The 20,623-nt window shown below is 30.8% G+C and overlaps 1 protein-coding gene across 1 annotated transcript in view; it reads right to left on the bottom strand.

Moving 5' to 3' along the window:
* The window catches only part of LOC124372350 (phosphatidylserine synthase-like), a gene marked incomplete at its 3' end in the record, with an annotated part of 40,436 nt that overhangs the window by 15,678 nt on the left and 4,135 nt on the right, over positions 1-20,623 (bottom strand). Inside the window, 4 exon segments of the mRNA XM_046830731.1 lie at positions 2,063-2,300; positions 13,569-13,720; positions 14,995-15,153; positions 16,898-17,156. Of these exon segments, the coding sequence (XP_046686687.1) occupies positions 2,063-2,300; positions 13,569-13,720; positions 14,995-15,153; positions 16,898-17,156 (808 nt within the window).

The following is a 20,623-nucleotide window of genomic DNA, read 5'->3' as shown; positions in this document are numbered from 1 at the left end:
TGGATTATATTAATGAAAGATGTAGTTATTGCTATGTATAATACACTGTATAATTCAAAATAAATATGTAAAGCACCTAGGAGCAAAAGATATAAGGCAGAAATTACAGTTTACTAGAAAGGAGTCACTTTAGTTCAGATATGAAAAAGTCGAACTTCTAGTGACAGTCAAGCTCCACGTGATAGAACTAATATGGGCTCAAATTAATTTACATATCGCAAAAATAATAAGTCGTTCACTATTAATTCTATCACAAAATTTGTAAAGAAGCTTTAGAAAAGAATACACATGATTGATGGATGAAAGTTGTAGAGAATACAAAAATAGTTATTGATAACGCTTGGACAAATGAATGATTGCTGGGGGAGGCTGTAGAGAGACTACTAATATTTTAACTGGGGGACAGAAATTCGTCGGAAGGCTGTGTCAGTGAACATGAGGTAAACAGTGAAAATATAACACCGATAACAAAGACGATGATGATAAGATTATGGAAGGTATTCGGCCGCTTCGCTTTGAGGAATATTAACTTCCCTCAAATTATCTGTTAGTGAATTTACAAATATAAGTTTAATTAAATGTTTGTTTTGGGTAAATGAATAATTTAATTGCCTTTCCTTGAATTAATATATTTACCAGAATCATACAAGCCTAATTTAAACATTTTCCTGTTGTGGTTTGTGTGAAAATAAACTGTCGATATTTTATCTTGTGTTTTTGGCACACGGGGCAAGTTGGTATGTTTCATTAAGCCATAATGTAGTAAGGTTCCCCCACAGTTACTGTGTACCTCGCTTGTTTGGCACCCTCACTCATAAGTAAAGACAATTAGTAATAAGCATTGCGTGATTGTCAAAAACTTATTACACCTTTAATTATTAATACTACTAAACCGTCAAACTTTTTCAGATGTAATAAAGGGGTATATTTTAATGTGGTAGACGTTTTAAGTGAGATGTTTAGTGTGTGTGAGAGAGGTCGCCGGTATCCGGTAACAATAACATAATATATAAATTCCTAAATGAAACGTCCACCGCCTTCAATTCTTTCAGTGAGCGCGTTAATGCAACCCGCACAGCACATGTCAATAACCAACTCTGAGCTCTCCCCTAACCACGCGACTCAACGGATGGTCGCCCACTGGCCACGGACAGTGGTGGCGGCCTACCCCTCCGGCGATCCCCACCACTCCCTTTTAGGTGGTGTGATATTAGGTGCTATAAAAACTCCAGCACGATCTTTAGGTGCTGTGCTACTCTCAGGCATTTCCTTAGGTGCTGTGAGATTAGGTACTATAATATTAGGTGCTATGAGAATCGGCCTTATTAGATTAGGTGCTGTGAAACCCCACGGTTAAAACGCCACATTCGACAAGATTCTATTTTATGGCAAAAAAACCATAATCAGTTTTTCTATGTCAAACATCTAAGTATAACGAGAAAAGTATGTAGGCTTCGCAATTTTACCCCAAAAATATTATTTCAATGTTTCTACGTGTACCCCAAGGAGTAAAAAATTAATTTACCTGAAAAATTATAAAACTAAAAATCTTGCACCCGACGGGGTTCACAATAATCTGAGATATTTAATTTAGCGCAGGATCAAATTTAACAAATCCCCAAGACAAGCAAACAATAAAAACACAATAAGGAAATGCGTAACAAGTGTACCCCATTGGACTCACAACGCGCTTTACGATGGCAGTTGTGAAAGATAACACGCACACAATGGGGTACACATCGTCATGAACGTGTTAATATGCAGTTTTGTGATAAAAGACTAGAACACTCAGAATAGAACCACAGAGAAAGGTATTAACAAAACGTTTTGACGTTATGCAGACCCTCTACTCGTACCTAGTTGATTTAATAGTACATCCTCATGAAGCCAGTATTGTTCTACATCATGTGAGGCAGTTTCATAGCAATTACATGTATATAACATAATTGTACAACTTTTTCATAGGACATCCAACTTAATGGACATCGGCAACAAGAGGGATAAAAATTAATTATACCTAAAATTAAATCTATGTATGCCTACCTTATAGATGGAGAGAAACGACTATGCCGACCAATAACAGCCGTAGGTAGACCAATGGGTGGGAGGGTGGCATCTCGAAGATGTGCTTGAGAAAGAAAGTGTTAAGTTCACACACTTGCCAGAAGATCACCAGTTGACAAATGGCAAAGAACCTCATGTAGGTGGTGGAAGGGTCAAGCCACCGTACCTGCATCCAGTCGCTGGGTGTGAACTGAAGGACAGCCCGCTTCAGCTTCCCCGTCGTTGAGTGAATATCCCTGCAACCAGTTCAATATAAACAAGACTGTTACCAATCATTGACATTGTTATTATATTTTTTTTTAATTAAACATGCCATTTGGAGAAAAACTGAAGGTGGAAACAAGAAATAACTAATTAACTAACTAATTAAAATACATATTATTGTACTTTACTAATGAAAGCAGTTGGTGGAATGAGAGACTCTTGTTGTATGTATACATCTATATTAGTTATAACTTCACTCAAGCATTGACACAAATAGATTTGTTATATAGCATCAAACATTTTGATAACTTTTATTCCTACTTATTTCTCACTACCTAATATTTTATTTTAAATTAAATCAGGCATACAAATAATTACAACCATTACTTATAACAAAACCAAAAAGCCACTTAAGAGTATGTTTTTATTAAATAGTTCATATTTGACGGAACTTATAAATGGGTCTTAACAGCGGCCTCTCAGAAATATGCGGTGTACCACAAGTATAAAATGGGAATTGTATCTTACTCATCATTGTTCAAGTATCAAAAATTGTGCAACACTATAAAATAGATAGGTCTTATGACAAGTAGGTCAATGACTGATCTAAATAAATCAATAACTTTCAGTTTTCTGAGTAGAGACTTGCAAGAGGTCACATTTTTCAGTTTTTCAAAGTTCAGAAACAATATAAAGAGACGTATCACTAATGTTTTTTATCTGTTGATTGTTTCTTATCACAGATAACCAGAGGAGTTTTATACTACTTTGTATTCCAAAATTATTTAATTAATGAGAATATTCCATTAAAAGTACTGAGTTGTCTTAAAATACAATCTTTAATATTTATTTTTTATTGTTTTTCTAAACTGCAGATTGATTAAATATTACATTTTTAATATTGATAGATAAGAATGGTGAATTCAATTTTACACTTTATAATATAATTTGGATATACATAACAATCTTATCATTTTCCTGTAACTTTTTTTTATTTTCAGTAACGTATATAAAACAATCTTATAATCTTCTTGTTACTATTTACTTGTTTTCAGTAACATATATAAGACCATCTTATAATCTTTTTGCTACTATTCACTTATTTACAGTAACTTATGTAAAAACAATCTTATCATCATTCAGTTACTATTTACTTACCATCAACTTCCTGTTACTATTTATTTATTATCAGTAACATATATAAAACAATCTTACCATCTTCCTGTTTCTTTTTACTTATTTTCAGTAACATATATAAAACAATCTTACTATCTTCCTATTACTATTTACTTATTTTTAGTACCATACGAGGGGGTACCCAAAAGTAACCGGAATTGTATTGCTGGCAGCCGGCAGCGTGTAGTACACATTCCTGCCGCTAGGCATGTGTTGTGCAACCCATTGCGAGCTCAGTGACCCTAGTTCCGTTGTCCTAGTGCATTCTGTTCGTTCGTAGTGACTGTTTTCGCTAACCCTGTTTTGTTCTTGTTTCGTTTTTTGTCATGGCAAGTTTAAAGTGAAACAACGTGCAGCTGTGAAATTTTGTTTTTTACTTGGTAAAAATGCTGCAGAAACTATTTTAATGTTGAATACAGCTTACAAAGATGATGCTATGGGGAAAACTCAGGTCTACGAGGTTTCGCTCGATTTAAAAATGACGACATGTCGATTGAAGACAAACCTCGTTCTAGACGTCATCAACCTCTCGAACGGACGAAAATGTTGAGAAAATTCGTGAACTTGTGCTCACCGACCGTCGACAGACAATTGAGGAACTATCAGAGAGTAGTGGGTTAACTTGGAGCTCGGTTCAGCGAATTTTAACATGAGATTTAGGACTGAAAAGGGTTGCTGCCAAATTTATTCCTCGACTTCTGACTGACCATCAAAAGGCACATCGAGTTGAAACTTGCCGCCTTCTGAAAGAACATCTCGAAAATGATCCCGATTTTCTGGAAAAGGTAATTACTGGTGATGAGTCATGGTGCTATGGTTATGACCCAGAAACGAAGCAACAGTCAAGCCAATGGAAGTCGCCATCTTCACCTCGTCCAAAAAAATGTCGGCAAGTCAAATCAAACATCAAAACCATGTTGATTTGCTTTTTTTTGATGCTAAAGGCATTGTTCATTCTGAGTTTGTTCCTCCAGGTCAGACTGTCAACCAAACATTTTATTTGGAGATTTTAAGAAGATTGCGCAACAGTGTTCGCCAGAAAAGACCCGATTTGTGGCAGACTGGAGACTGGTTCTTCCACCACGACAACGCACAGGCACACACAGCCATCTCAGTTAGGCAGTTTTTAGCCAAAAACGGCATGGTTCCGCTGCCCCACGCACCTTACTCTCCTGACCTCGCTCCATGCGACTTTTTTTTATTTCCACACATGAAAAGAGGCTTGAAAGGTCAACGATTTGACAGCGTTGAAGAGGTTAAAAAAAAACAAAGGTCGAGCTTGCAGCCATTTCTAAAGACGACTACAAAAAATGTTTTGATCAATGGAAATACCGTTGGGACAAGTGTATTAGTTGTAATGGGGATTATTTTGAAGCAGATAAGGTCGTATTGTAAAAAAATTTGATAATATATAATTTTTATAAAATAATTCCGGTTTTTTTTTTTTTTGGGTACCCCCCTCAAATATAAAACAATCTTACCATCTTCCTCTTACTATTTTCTTATTTTTCAGTACCTTATATAAAACAATCTTACCGTCTTCCTGTTACTATTTACTTATTTTCAGTAACATATAAAAAACAATCTTATCATCTTCCTGTTACTATTTACTTGTTTTCAGTAACATATATAAAACAATCTTATCATCTTCCTGTTACTATTTACTTATTTTTCAGTAACATATATAAAACAATCTTATCATCTTCCTGTTACTATTTACTTTATTTTCAGTAACATATATAAAACAATCTTATCATCTTCCTGTTACTATTTACTTTTTTCAGTAACATATAAAACAATCTTACCATCTTCCTGTAATAAACACTTCCTGTTACTATTTTACTTTTAGTATTCTTGTAACCATATATAAAACAATCTTACCGTCTTCCTGTTACTATTACTTATTGTCAGTAACATATATTAACCTGTTATTATATTTACTTGTTTTCAGTAACATATATAAAACAATCACACTTTTTACTTATTTTCAGTAACATATATAAAACAATCTTACCATCTTTTACTTATTTATTTCAACATATATAAAACAATCTTACCATCTTCCTGTTCCTATTTATTTACTTATTTTCATAAACCATATATAAAACAATCTTACCATTTTCCTGTTACTATTTATTTATTTTCAGTACATATATAAAACAATCTTATCATCTTCCTGTTTACTATTTATTTATTTTCAGTAAACATATATAAAACAATCTTATCATCTTCCTGTTACTATTTACTTATTTTCAGTAACATATATAAAACAATATTATCATCTTCCTGTTACCATTTACTTGTTTTCAGTAACATATATATAAAACAATCTGTTTCATCTTCCTGTTACCATTTATTTATTATTCAGTAACATATATACAATGATCTCATCATCTTCCTGTTACTATTTACTTTTTATCAGTAACATATATAAAACAATCTTATTATCTTTCTGTTACTATTTACTTATTTTCAGTAACATATATAAAACAATCTTATCTTCTTGATTCTATATACTTCTTTTCAGTCACATATAAAAAAACAATCTTATCATCTTCCTGTTACTATTTACTTCTTTTCAGTAACATATATAAAACAATCCTATCATCTTCCTGTTACTATTTACTTATTTTCAGTAATATATATATATAAGACAATCTTATCATCTTCCTGTTACTATTTACTTATTTTCAGTACCATATTTTATAAAACAATCTTATTACCTTCCTGTCACTATTTACTTATTTTCTTTAACATATATAAAACAATGTTATCATCTTCCTGAAAACATGTATTTATTTTCAGTAGGCTAACATATATAAAACAATATTATCATCTTCCTGTTACTATTTACTTATTTTCAGTAACATATATAAAACAATCTTATCATCTTCGTGTTACTATTTACTTGTTTTCAGTAACATATATAAAACAATCTTATTACCTTCCTGTTACTATTTACTTATTTTCAGTAACATATATAAAACAATCTTATCATCTTCCTGTTACTATTTACTTCTTTTCAGTAATATATATAAAACAATCTTATCATCTTCCTGTGTCTATTTACTTATTTTCAGTAACATATATATAACAATCTTATCATCTTCCTGTTTCTATTTACTTCTTTTCAGTAATATATATAAAACAATCTTATCATCTTCCTGTGTCTATTCACTTCTTTTCAGTAACATATTAAACAAACTTACCATCTTCCTGTTACTATTTACTTATTTTCAATAACATATAAAAAACAACCATACCACCTCCTCATACCATTTACTTATTTTCAGCAACATATATAAAACAATCTTACCATCTTCTTGTTCCTTTTTACTTATTTTCTTAAACATATATAAAACAATCTTACCATCTTCCTATTACTATTTACTTATTATTAGTACCATATATAAAACAATCTTACCAACTTCCTCTTACTATTTTATTATTTTCAGTACCATATATAAAACAATCTTACCATCTTCCTGTTACTATTTACTTATTTTCAGTAACATATATAAAACAATCTTATATCTTCCTGTTTCTATTTACTTCTTTTCAGTAACATATAAAACAAATCTTATCATCTTCTGTTACTATTTACTTATTTTCAGTCATTATATAAAACAATCTTATCATTTTCCTGTTACTTTTTTTTATTTTCAGTAACATATATAAAACAATCTTACCATCTTCCTGTTACTATTTACTTATTTTCAGTAACATATATAAAACAATCTTACCTTCTTCCTCTATTTACTTATTTTCAGTATTATATATATATTATTTATAAAACAATCTTATCATCTTCCTGTTACTTTTTTTTATTTTCAGTAACGTATATAAAACAATCTTATCATCTTCCTGTTACTATTTACTTATTTTCAGTAACATATAAAACAATCTTACCATCTTCCTGTTACTATTTACTTATTTTCAGTAACATATATAAAACAATCTTACCATCTTCCTGTTTACTATTTACTTATTTTCAGTAACATATATAAAACAATGTTATCATCTTCCTGAAAACATGTATTTATTTTCAGTAGGCTAACATATATAAAACAATATTATCATCTTCCTGTTACTATTTACTTATTTTCAGTAACATATATAAAACAATCTTATCATCTTCGTGTTACTATTTACTTATTTTCAGTAACATATATAAAACAATCTTATCATCTTCCTGTTACTATTTACTTCTTTTCAGTAACATATATAAAACAATCTTATCATCTTCCTGTGTCTATTTACTTATTTTCAGTAACATATATATAAACAATCTTATCATCTTCCTGTTTCTATTTACTTATTTTCAGTAATATATATAAAACAATCTTATCATCTTCCTGTGTCTATTCACTTCTTTTCAGTAACATATATAAACAATCTTACCATCTTCCTGTTACTATTTACTTATTTTCAATAACACATAAAAAAAAACAACCATACCACCTCCTCATACCATTTACTTATTTTCAGCAACATATATAAAACAATCTTACCATCTTCTTGTTCCTTTTTACTTATTTTCTTAAACATATATAAAACAATCTTACCATCTTCCTATTACTATTTACTTATTATTAGTACCATATATAAAACAATCTTACCAACTTCCTCTTACTATTTTATTATTTTCAGTACCATATATAAAACAATCTTATCATCTTCCTGTTACTATTTACTTATTTTCAGTAACTTATATAAAACAATCTTATCATCTTCGTGTTACTATTTACTTATTTTCAGTAACATATATAAAACAATCTTATTATCTTCCTGTTACTATTCACTTTTTTCAGTAACTTATATAAAACAATCTTATCATCTTCCTGTTACTATTTATTTATTATCAGTAACATATATAAAGACAATCTTAATCAATCTTCTTGTTACTATTTATTTATCATCAGTAACATATATAAAACGATCTTATCATCTTCCTGTTACTATTTATTTATTATCAGTAACATATATACAATGATCTTATCATCTTCCTGTTACTATTTACTTTTTATCAGTAACATACATAAAAAAAATCTTATTATCTTTCTGTTACTATTTACTTATTTTCAGTAACATATATAAAACAATCTTATTATCTTCCTGTTACTATTTACTTTTTTCAGTAACATATATAAAACAATCTTATCATCTTCCTGTTACTATTTACTTATTTTCAGTACCATATTTTATAAAACAATCTTATTACCTTCCTGTCACTATTTACTTATTTTCTTTAACATATATAAAACAATGTTATCATCTTCCTGAAAACATGTATTTATTTTCAGTAGGCTAACATATATAAAACAATATTATCATCTTCCTGTTACTATTTACTTATTTTCAGTAACATATATAAAACAATCTTATCATCTTCGTGTTACTATTTACTTGTTTTCAGTAACATACATAAAACAATCTTATTACCTTCCTGTTACTATTTACTTATTTTCAGTAACATATATAAAACAATCTTATCATCTTCCTGTTTCTATTTACTTCTTTTCAGTAATATATATAAAACAATCTTATCATCTTCCTGTGTCTATTTACTTATTTTCAGTAACATATATATAACAATCTTATCATCTTCCTGTGTCTATTCACTTCTTTTCAGTAACATATATAAACAAACTTACCATCTTCCTGTTACTATTTACTTATTTTCAATAACATATATAAAACAACCATACCACCTCCTCATACCATTTACTTATTTTCAGCAACATATTTAAAACAATCTTACCATCTTCTTGTTCCTTTTTACTTATTTTCTTAAACATATATATAAAACAATCTTACCATCTTCCTATTACTATTTTATTATTTTCAGTACCATATATAAAACAATCTTACCATCTTCCTGTTACTATTTACTTATTTTCAGTAACATATATAAAACAATCTTATCATCTTCCTGTTACTATTTACTTGTTTTCAGTAACATCTTTTATAAAACAATCTTATCATCTTCCTGTTACTATTTACTTATTTTCAGTAACATATATAAAACAATCTTATCATCTTCTTGTTACTATTTACTTATTTTCAGTAATATATATAAAACAATCTTATCATCTTCCTGTTACTATTTACTTTTTATCAGTAACATACATAAAAAAATCTTATTATCTTTCTGTTACTATTTACTTATTTTCAGTAACATATATAAAACAATCTTATCTTCTTGATTCTATATACTTCTTTTCAGTCACATATAAAAAAACAATCTTATCATCTTCCTGTTACTATTTACTTATTTTCAGTAACATATATAAAACAATCTTATCATCTTCCAGTTACTATTTACTTATTTTCAGTAACATATATTAAACAATATTATCATCTTCATGTTATCATTTACTTGTTTTCAGTAACATATATACAAAACGATCTTTTCATCTTCCTGTTACCATTTATTTATTATCAGTAACATATATACAATGATCTTATCATCTTCCTGTTACTATTTACTTTTTATCAGTAACATATATAAAAAAATCTTATTTTCAGTAACATAGACAATAGACAATAGGACAATAGACAATGTACTTTATTTGCAACAATCATAGAGAATGGCATTAGCGTCAAAAATATAAACATCACATTATAAGAACAAATATTAGTTGTGTCAATATTAATTACATGTTTATGTCAAAAGTTCTCCAAGATAAAAATTCATTTATGGAATAGAATGGGCGTTTCAACAGCCAGGTCTTTAATGTTTTCTTTATGTTTTCTTGGGACTTGATGTCAGCAGGGCAGGCAGTTGAACAACTTCGCTCCCATATAGGATGGCTTTTTCTTCAAATTGAGCAGAATGGTGTTGGGGAAGAGAGCGAAGTCTGCAGCATAGCGAGTGTTGTGTTGGTGTACGTCACGGCCACGGGTGAAGTTATTCTCATGGGCATAAGTTATTACACTGAGTATATAGAGTGATACTACAGTTAGAATTGAGTGATCAACAAAAGCAGCTCTACAATCTGTCTCTTAGACTGCAACCCAGCTAGTGTTTCGTATGCACTTCTTTTGTAAGATTAGGGTTCTTTGTATATTTGACGAACTAGATATACCCCAAACTAAAATACCATACCGAAGAGATGTGTTTCAAAAAGTGCATAATAAGCAGTTTTTGCCGTCTGCACATCACTAATTGTCTTTATTCTTCGGATTACATAAAGTCCAGAACTTAGCTTCCTGCAGAGACTGTCAACATGAGAGGTCCATATTAAGACTTGTGTCAATTATAACACTAGATACTTGGCAGCTTCTACTCTATCTATGTTAGGTAGAGTTCCCGCTTCAACCTTTCGTCTTCCCATTATTAAATGTTGCGATTTTGTTTCATTTAGTACCAGGCTGTTCTGATTGGCAGTACTGAGTGGCTACATTCAGTGCTATGTACGTTGACACTTCAAGTGGCTCTGTTTCCTTGTTACTTAATAAAAGCACAGTATCATCCGCGTACATAATAGTGGTAGCAAATTCTTGCAGATACTTAGGCAGGTCATTTGTAAAAAAGTACAAATTAAAACAGGCCCCAATACAGAGCCTTGAGGTACGCCTCTCGAGTTTGTTAGCAGGCTAGATCTCACCGAACGAGTCATACCATTGTCCGAATGAACCAGCTGAACCCAGTTGTTGTCTATCAGTCAAATAGCTGTCAAAACCAACACGCTGAAATTCCAGAAATTCCAAGAGCTTTCAGTTTTGTTAGGAGTTGTTTATGATCAAGGCTGTCAAATGCTTTACTAAAGTCTAATAAAACAGATGCACAGGTATTGCCATTTTCAAGTTGATCAATAATGTGTTCTATTAGACTAACTATAGCGGTTTGATGTAGAACGTCCTTTGATAAAAACATGTTGCTGACTAGTTAGTAAATTATTTTCCAGGAGGGTGAGTAACAAGACGAGTCAGGGCCACCTTTTCAAAAACTTTAGATATTGTTGATATCAGCGATATTGGTCGATAATTACTAGCATCAGAAGGTGCTACCCTGCTTGAAAAAGGGGAATAACCTTCGCCAATTTAAGCCTTGTTGGAAACCTCCCTTCTGCGAATGATCGGTTTAAACATATAACATATTAAACATATATTAAACAATCTTATCTTCTTGTTTCTATATACTTCTTTTCAGTAACTTATATAAAACAATCTTATCATCTTCCTGTTACTATTTATTTATTATCAGTAACATATATAAAACAATGTTATCATCTTCCTGTTACTGTTTATTTATTTTCAGTAACATATATATAACAATCTTATCATCTTCCTGTTACTATTTACTTATTTTCAGTAACATATATAAAACAATCTTATTATCTTCCTGTTACTATTCACTTATTTTCAGTAACTTATATAAACAATCTTACCATCTTCCTATTACTATTTACTTATTTTTAGTACCATATATAAAACAATCTTACCATCTTCCTCTTACTATTTTATTATTTTCAGTACCATATATAAAGCAATCTTACCATCTTCCTTTAATATTTACTTATTGTCAGTAACACACAAAACAATCTTACCTTCTTCCTCTATTTACTTATTTTCAGTATTATATATATATATATATCATTTATAAAACAATCTTATCATTTTCCTGTAACTTTTTTTTATTTTCAGTAACGTATATAAAACAATCTTACCATCTTCCTATTACTATTTACTTATTTTTAGTACCATATATAAAACAATCTTACCTTCTTCCTCTATTTACTTATTTTCAGTATTATATATATATCATTTATAAAACAATCTTATCATTTTCCTGTAACTTTTTTTTTATTTTCAGTAACGTATATAAAACAATCTTATCATCATCCTGTTACTATTTACTTATTTTTAGTAACATATAAAACAATCTTACCTTCTTCCTCTTACTATTTACTTATTTTCAGTAACATATATAAAACAATCTTACCATCTGCCTATTACTATTTACTTATTTTTAGTACCAAATATAAAACATTCGTATCATCTTCCTTTTACCATTTACTTGTTTTCAGTAACATATATAAAACGATCTTTTCATCTTCTTGTTACCATTTATTTATTATCAGTAACATATATACAATGATCTTATCATCTTCCTGTTACTATTTACTTTTTATCAGTAACAAATATAAAAAAATCTTATTATCTTCCTGTTACTCTTTACTTATAGTCAGTAACATATATAAAACAATATTATCATCTTCATGTTACTATTTACTTATTTTCAGTAACATATATAAAACAATCTTATCTTCCTGTTACTATTTACTTATTTTTCAGTAACATATATTAAACAATCTTACTATCTTCTTCCTCTTACTATTTACTTATTTTCAGTACCATATATAAAACAATCTTATCATCTTCCTGTTACTATTTACTTATTTCCAGTAATATATATATATATATATATATATATATATATATATATATATATATATATATATATATATATAAAACAATCTTATCATCTTTCTGTTACTATTTACTTATTTTCAGTAACATATATAAAACAATCTTATTATCTTCCTGTTACTATTTACTTATTTTCAGTAACATATATAAAACAATATTATCATCTTCCTGTTACTATTTACTTATTTTCAGTAATATATATAAAGACAATCTTATCATCTTTCTGTTACTATTTACTTATTTTCAGTGACATATATAAAACAATCTTACCATCTTCCTATTACTATTTACTTATTTTTAGTACCAACTATAAAACATTCGTATCATCTTCCTGTTACTATTTACTTATTTTAAGTAACGTATATATAACAATCTTATCATCTTTCTATTACAATTTACTTGTTTTCAGTAACATATATAAAACAATCTTATCATCTTCCTGTTAATATTTATTTATTTTCACTAACATATATAAGATATTCTTATAATCTTCAGAGAAATAACTGAAGATACTCTACGAAAATTTCAAGAATAGATCAATGAATCATTTCATAGTCATGCTTAATGTGATAAGACAATTCCCTTCCTCTTAGCATTTCAGATAATTTGCAGTCCATATCACTGAATTTCAGTTGTAATTCTACTTCAATGATTGTAAATGACAGAAATGCACAATGAAACAAACCTACCTTATGCTGACCCACTTATACTCTCGCATCTCCAGCATCTTGCAGATGCGTAGTCCCACCCAGATACCAAGGCCGTTACACAGTAACACGTCCAAGATGAGGGCATCCCACCAGCATTCCACAAAGTTGGGTAACAGATGAGCGAAGGCAATCTGGACAATTGTAACTGGTCAGTGTTTCTATAGGTATAACAAATAACAGTCAGACTAATGCTGTTCTCTAAATAAAATACGGCCAACTATGGGTTTTTGCTTAACATACACTTATCCTTCGATGTTAGGTGTTGAACATACAAGTTAAATCTCAACAATTTTCTTTTGAAAGAATACCACAGTACATTTAACAAGACAATGAGGAACATATTTTTGTTTGAACTAATATAGCCTCTCTGGATAAAAGACACAAAGAGGCTTTTATTATAGTTTCAAATGATCTCATCCCCTTACAAATTTTGCAGAATCTTAAAAAATATGTTAACATGTTGATGGATTTTTATTAACACAAATGGACAAAATTTGCAATTCATTTAGAGATAAATGAACATCTTCCTGGCCCAACAGAGAACACTTGTGGAGTATTTGTCAAATCCTTATGTACAGCTGTTGGTTATGGAAGTATTTCTTGGACTTCCTTAGGTCATTGCATGAGAAATATCACTTTTACTGCCCTGGGATTAGTTCAACTACACATAAACATACCTGCCAACCTGTGGGCACTTTATCTTCATAAAATTAGATAGTTTGATAAACCAAGCATGGTGAATCATTCTTGTACAATTCATTGTGTAAAACAATTGTAATCATCAATGCATAAAAGGCAATCCTTATCTATTAATCTTAAATTGTAAACAATGAAATAGAATCCTGCTAGCTTGTATTAGTTTTTAGTTTGATAATTTTTACAAATAGTCATTTGAAATATGGCAATGCATTAAATTGCTTTTTTGTCAATTAATTTAAAGTGAATTATTTTTAAATATTTCTTACTCGTCCCTAATTAGTAAACTACCCGTGGTATTTTTTCATATTTGAGGGAAGAGTTTAAGACCCTGCACTTAATCCTACAAGGACCTTTACACTACCTTTACTTGTATTTATCCCTCAAGTCTAAGACTTCTGCAAAACCAATTAGATTTGTGTGCTCATGTTCTCCAAGATATAAGCCTAAAATAACATTTTCCTGGTTTCAAAAATAGCAGGACAGTTCAGTCAAATGTGCTGCAATAAATAACCTGTCTCTCCACAGAGTCTGCAATCACTTTTATCACGTTTCCCAAAAAGGGTTATGTTCTGTTAGCATTCCAAGTACTAGTTGTACTATACACTTTGCTTGGATCTATGTACAAACATTGGAATCAAAAGGGTTCAATTAAATCTTAACTTAAATATCTGGCCTTCTATTTTTAGTAAACAATCCACTACTCTACCTCTGTGAACTCCCACATGACACTGACGGCCCAGAGAATCCCTAGGTGACGGACCAGGAGAGCTTTGAAGGCCCAGCCCAGAAAATGAGCTAAAGCAAACACATCCATGTGGTTCCACAGGTTCTCGAACGTGATCACTGAACAATTCACTCCATATTCCTGGAAAATCAATCAACATTTATTTTGTGACAGTTTTACAAATTACCAACTTAATTTGTGCATTCTACTTTTCATGGTTTTTATTACTTTTTCATAATTTTGTACATTAGTTCAGTGAAACATTAAAAATCTTCAAAGAACTCCTTGATTATAATTCAATATAATTTTACAGTGAAAGTAAAAATATTTAATTTTTCATATTATATGTTTTTATATAATATGTTCTGGACCAAAATGTAAATAAGGGGCGGGGAGGGATCACTCTTTAGAAGAAGAAATCATTGGAGTATACAACAATACTCACATGATGTTAAAAAGCTTCACTAAAAAGATTCCAACATACAAATCATTCAACTACAAGAATTTTTGTACCCTACTTTTACCAGCATTGTGTTTCTCTTGAACAGAACTGAATCCTGTATTTAACTCTTTGGTAATAAAATAAGTCTAGGTTACTTTTATGTGTTAAAAATACGGTTATGCAGAATTTTCATTCGATTTTTAATTTGTTACAAATAAACATATTTCTAAGTAATAAATTTAACTTTGAAGATTTTTTTTTTCCAGAGAATCAATATTTTATTATACATAAGCATCTTGTACATAAAACCACAGAATACAGATAACAGAGTCTACAATCTTGTATAATTTAATTATAAATTATGGAAATTTAGCTAATTAGTTTTAAGATGTAACACTATTTTATGTATTGCATAACAAATTATTACTGTTAGCTAAGTCATAAATAGTTGTTGAACATGTTTTGGTACATATTAAATATGTTTATATTCCAAAGGGTTAATTCAAAAAACTAGCTTTGAAAAAAATATTTTAAAAATACAGCCAACTTCACCCAAATTAGTGAGAATCCAGCCTTATAGCACAAGGTGTAAGTTAACTGTTTAACAATACACAGACTTAAATACTTTAAAAGAAGAAAAGTTACATAGACATGGAATTTCCAAAGAAAATTTCAAATTAAATATAAATAATTGAAAATTTTTTTAAATTTACAAATAAATTTAAGCACTACAAATGGTTAAGTATTAAGTATGCTATTTTTATTAATATCATGCAATGCTTTTTCTAATACAATGGAACATGGACAATTCAAATGTTTTTAATTAAAAATCATAGAAAAAGCTAAAATTTCTAAAAGTAAGTGAGACGAAAAATCATCTTATGGTGTAGTTCATTCACTATAGCTGTATAGCCTACAACCAATAGATAGTATTCCACTATCATGGTCAATATTATATTTCCCTAATCCTCCATTCCCTCCTCACAGTCTTTGTTTCTTTGTTTATTCATCCTCTGTCAAAATGGATGCTTTCAAGCTCCAAGTTATAATTTTATTATTGCATAAGACTCTACAGGGTGTTTACTCTTTATTAAAGTATACTACCACTGTACATTTAATACATTAACTATGTATTTATCATTAATATCTTTGTCATTTAAATATCATTGAGTTAAAATAATATTTTGGCCATTTTTAAAATGAGTATCTGTGGATAGTTCAATTTTTTTACCAGTCCCTAAGATTTGAGTTATAAATTGTATTGCTTTATTGCATGAAATTTGTTAAATCTTGTAGGACATTATTCATCTGTGACTGTTCATTATATAAACTAAGATACTTTGAACTTATATATATATATATATATATATATATATATATATATATATTTTGAAGGTCAACATATAATTTGATATTTTTAGAACTAAAAGATATTCCACTCACTCGATCCATATCAATGTGAAAATGTTCCAATTCAGGGTCAAACCAGTAAATTATCTGTTTGACAGTTTTGTAGTTCTGGAAGAGGCAGAATACTAATAACATCAAATATAGAACGCTAAAGCCAAACACTATCCTCCAGACCGCCGGATGGGGTCTTGTAAATGGGCCATTGGGAAAAGCCAAAACAGATACTATTATGAAGAAGAAGAAGACACAGTATATTCCAGCTCTTATGTTGGCATCAACGTCTCTTTCATCCCTGAAACAATTTTTGACATTGTAAGAGTTGCAGAATTTTAGTGTCAAAGGTTTTTGAGAGCTGAAACATTACTGTAGGGTGTACCCGCCTCCCCATGGACAGCTAAGGTGACACAATAGGATAAAGCCAACTACTTTCTTCATTGTAGGCTATATGTAACATGAGATCTCAACAGGAGGTGGTGGGTGGCTCCTGACCCCAACCTTATCCATCCTGGAATAGAATAGAATATATTTTATTGCGTTGACAATATATATTACATTGTATTGCAATAGTCAATAATACCAATTTTTTACGGTATTTATCTTAAAAAACTAAATCCATTCACTCGACTTTCCATACAGTTGCACGCAGGCACACATTCATTACACATACAAAATTCATAATTCGTGGGATCAACCCCCAGGATTGCAACACTGCCGCGAATATCAATCCCAAGTGTGCTCCATAAACTCGCCAACTGAGTAAAAAAGCACAAGACACCAGGTAGTGTTTTAATTGGGTTTTAAAATTTTTTGGATTTGTTTCTAAATTTAGTGTTTCAGGGAGATTGTTAATGAATTTGATCCCAGCTTGAGAAGGGAGGCGTTTCAAATGCTGCTGTTCTATGCTGTCGGGCTCGAAAGCGCCCCCGAGCTCTTGTCTCGTATTTGTGTATATCACTGCCCTGCGTCAATATACACTGAAATCGACAGTAAAATGAAGTCTCTAAAATATACAAGCTGGGTAGAGTTAGCAAGTTGAGCTCCCTGAAGGCACTTCGACATGACTCTCTGTTGTTCAATTTTGCGATGATTCGAACAGCTTTTTTCTGCAGTCTGAATACTCTTTCCAAGTTTGATATGGCACAACTGCCCCACAGAGAAATTCCGTACGACAGGTATGGAAATATTAATCCATAGTAAGCCATCATTAAGACATCAGACGTACAAAACTTTGATAAATTGCGAAGGACAAAAAATTCCAGTTGCCAATTTAGCACATACACTTTCAATGTGAACTTTCCAGGTTAACCCTTTATCTAGGTGTATTCCTAGAAATTTAGCAGAATCAGTTTCTTCCAGAACAATGTTATCCATCATTACTGTTGGGGTTTCATAAGTATTCAACCCACGTAAACAGAAGTTGATGTAATTTGTCTTTTCATGATTAGTTTTGAGATTATTTACCAGAAAATTTTGAATGCAGGAGTAAGATCAATGAAGGTTTGAATCTCCAATGTAGTTAGAGAATCAGCCCGGAAACAGAGAGTCGTGTCATCTGCGTATTGAATGATTTTCCCATATAAGGCTGACGCATGGATATTATTCACATAAATCAAGAAGGACAGGACCCAAGATTGATCCCTGTGGGACTCCTTGGTATATTCTAATAGTACTTGATACTGCATTCTGGACCTGAAACACATTGACTTCTACTGCTCAAGTATGAGTGGAGCCACTGGTGTGCTGTCCCTCGTACACCACAGCCTTCCAGCTTGTGTAGCAATATACCATGATTAACAGTATCAAACGCTTTTGGAGAGATCAAGAAAGACACTGAGCGTTCTTTGGTGTGTCTCAAAGCCTTCCACAATAAAGTCTACAAGTTGGGTGATTGCTCCAAAAGTTGATCTTCCTGGTCTGAAACCAAATTGTAGATCAGACAAAATTTTGTGTTTGTCAAGAAAATTAAGAAGTCGGTCCAGGAACAGTTTTTCAAAAATTTTGCTAAAAACAGGTAAAATTGAAATTGGTCGATAGTTATCCGCTAACTTTGGATCGCCTTTTTTGAAAACAGGTACGACTTTTGCCAATTGGAGTGCGGATGGGAATGTGCCAGTTTCAAAAGAAACATTTATGATTTTTTGTCAATGGGCTTAATATGTGCTGATAACATTGTTTTATAAGCCACATTGATATGCCATTTATGTCATTGGAAGTTTTAGCTGAAAAACTTCTTACAATACGTCGCACTTTCGTCCTCACACACAGGAGTCAGAACCAAAGATGAAGCAGGGGTATGTGTGGTGACTGTATCCAGTTTCCAATTCACGGTCAGCATCAAGAGAACCAGCCACTGAGGAGAAAAATTTATTAAATTCCAAAGCTATTGCATTTGGATCGGTTAATTTTATCCCATCAGCATCAAGCTGAAATGGATTTTTGAAGATGCTTTATTTGTTGAGTTTTTTATAATGTTCCAAGCTGTCTTAGAAAAAGTTAGATGACTGTTTTTAGTTTATTGTTTTATTTCGTATGATTTTGCAGCAGTTATTACTTTTTTATAAATTCTTTTGTAATTTCTATAGAAGGATTAAATCTATAATCATTAGTGTTCCTGAATATTTCATTATAGAATTTTATTTTATTTCTAGAAATCAGAATTCCAGGTGTTATCCAAGAATTCTTCTGAACTTTACCTTTTGTTTTTTATTTTCCTAAGGGGACAGCAAACATTTAAGTGGAACATGAAACACAACTGTTGAAGGAGTCGAATATTGTGTCTGCAGAAGTAAAAGAATCTAAAAAAATCCAATTTTTCATCTGCCAGACATTTATTTAAAATATTTATATTATGTGGATGGAAATTTCTCCTTAAAATAATGTTGTGGGATTCTTGGCTCACTGAACATCCACGGATCACCACACCTCCTGTGCACAATGGTCGGATATAGCAGTGTTCAGCACTGACACAGAACTATTGAGTACGTTTGTTGTGACATTATCAATGGCAGTGCTCGATGTCGCTGTCACACGAGTTGGCGAGTTCACAGACCAGCTAAGACTAAAAGATTTGAGCAAGTCTCTAAGACTGTTGAGTTTGCTTATCATTCAATATTTAAAACATTAATATTGATATCCCCATTATAACAAAATATTTAAAATTATTGAGGAGATAGTTTTAGAAGCCGCTCAAGTCTCTCGAAAAAAACACCAAATTGGCCATTTGGTGATCTGTACAAACCAACTACAGCAATTCTCCCGAGAGAACTCAAGCAGACCTCAACTCCAGCCATCTCAAAATCTAATTCAATTCCTACATTAAACCTCAGTGGCTCAGACTTGATTCGATCTCGAACTAAAATTGCTACTCCACCTCCCTTATAAAATTGACGCTGAAAGGATTGGGCCAGATCAAAGTTAATAATTTTGAAAAAATTTATTGTTTCGTTTGTAAATCCGTGTTCCGAAACTATGAAGATGTCTTGTTTTAGTTCCTCACATAGAAGAGAAAGTTCATCTAACTTATTTGTTGCAGTTTGAGCATTTTGGTGGACTATGCTGAACGTAGAATTTGTTAACAAAGTTTTATGTCTGTGTTTTACTTTTATATCCCCTCACTCCAGAAACAGCACTAAGGTCCACTTAGAAACAACCTAGCAATCATAACGACCTTACTAATAATACTAAAAAACTAAGTAAACTGTGTAACTATGTAACTGTGTAAACTTTATGTATAATAATAAAAATACTCTTTATGAATGA

The sequence above is a fragment of the Homalodisca vitripennis genome, unplaced genomic scaffold, assembly GCF_021130785.1.
Source record: "Homalodisca vitripennis isolate AUS2020 unplaced genomic scaffold, UT_GWSS_2.1 ScUCBcl_2921;HRSCAF=8081, whole genome shotgun sequence".
Classification (NCBI taxonomy): domain Eukaryota; kingdom Metazoa; phylum Arthropoda; class Insecta; order Hemiptera; family Cicadellidae; genus Homalodisca; species Homalodisca vitripennis.
This window is presented reverse-complemented; position numbering and strand designations above follow the sequence as displayed.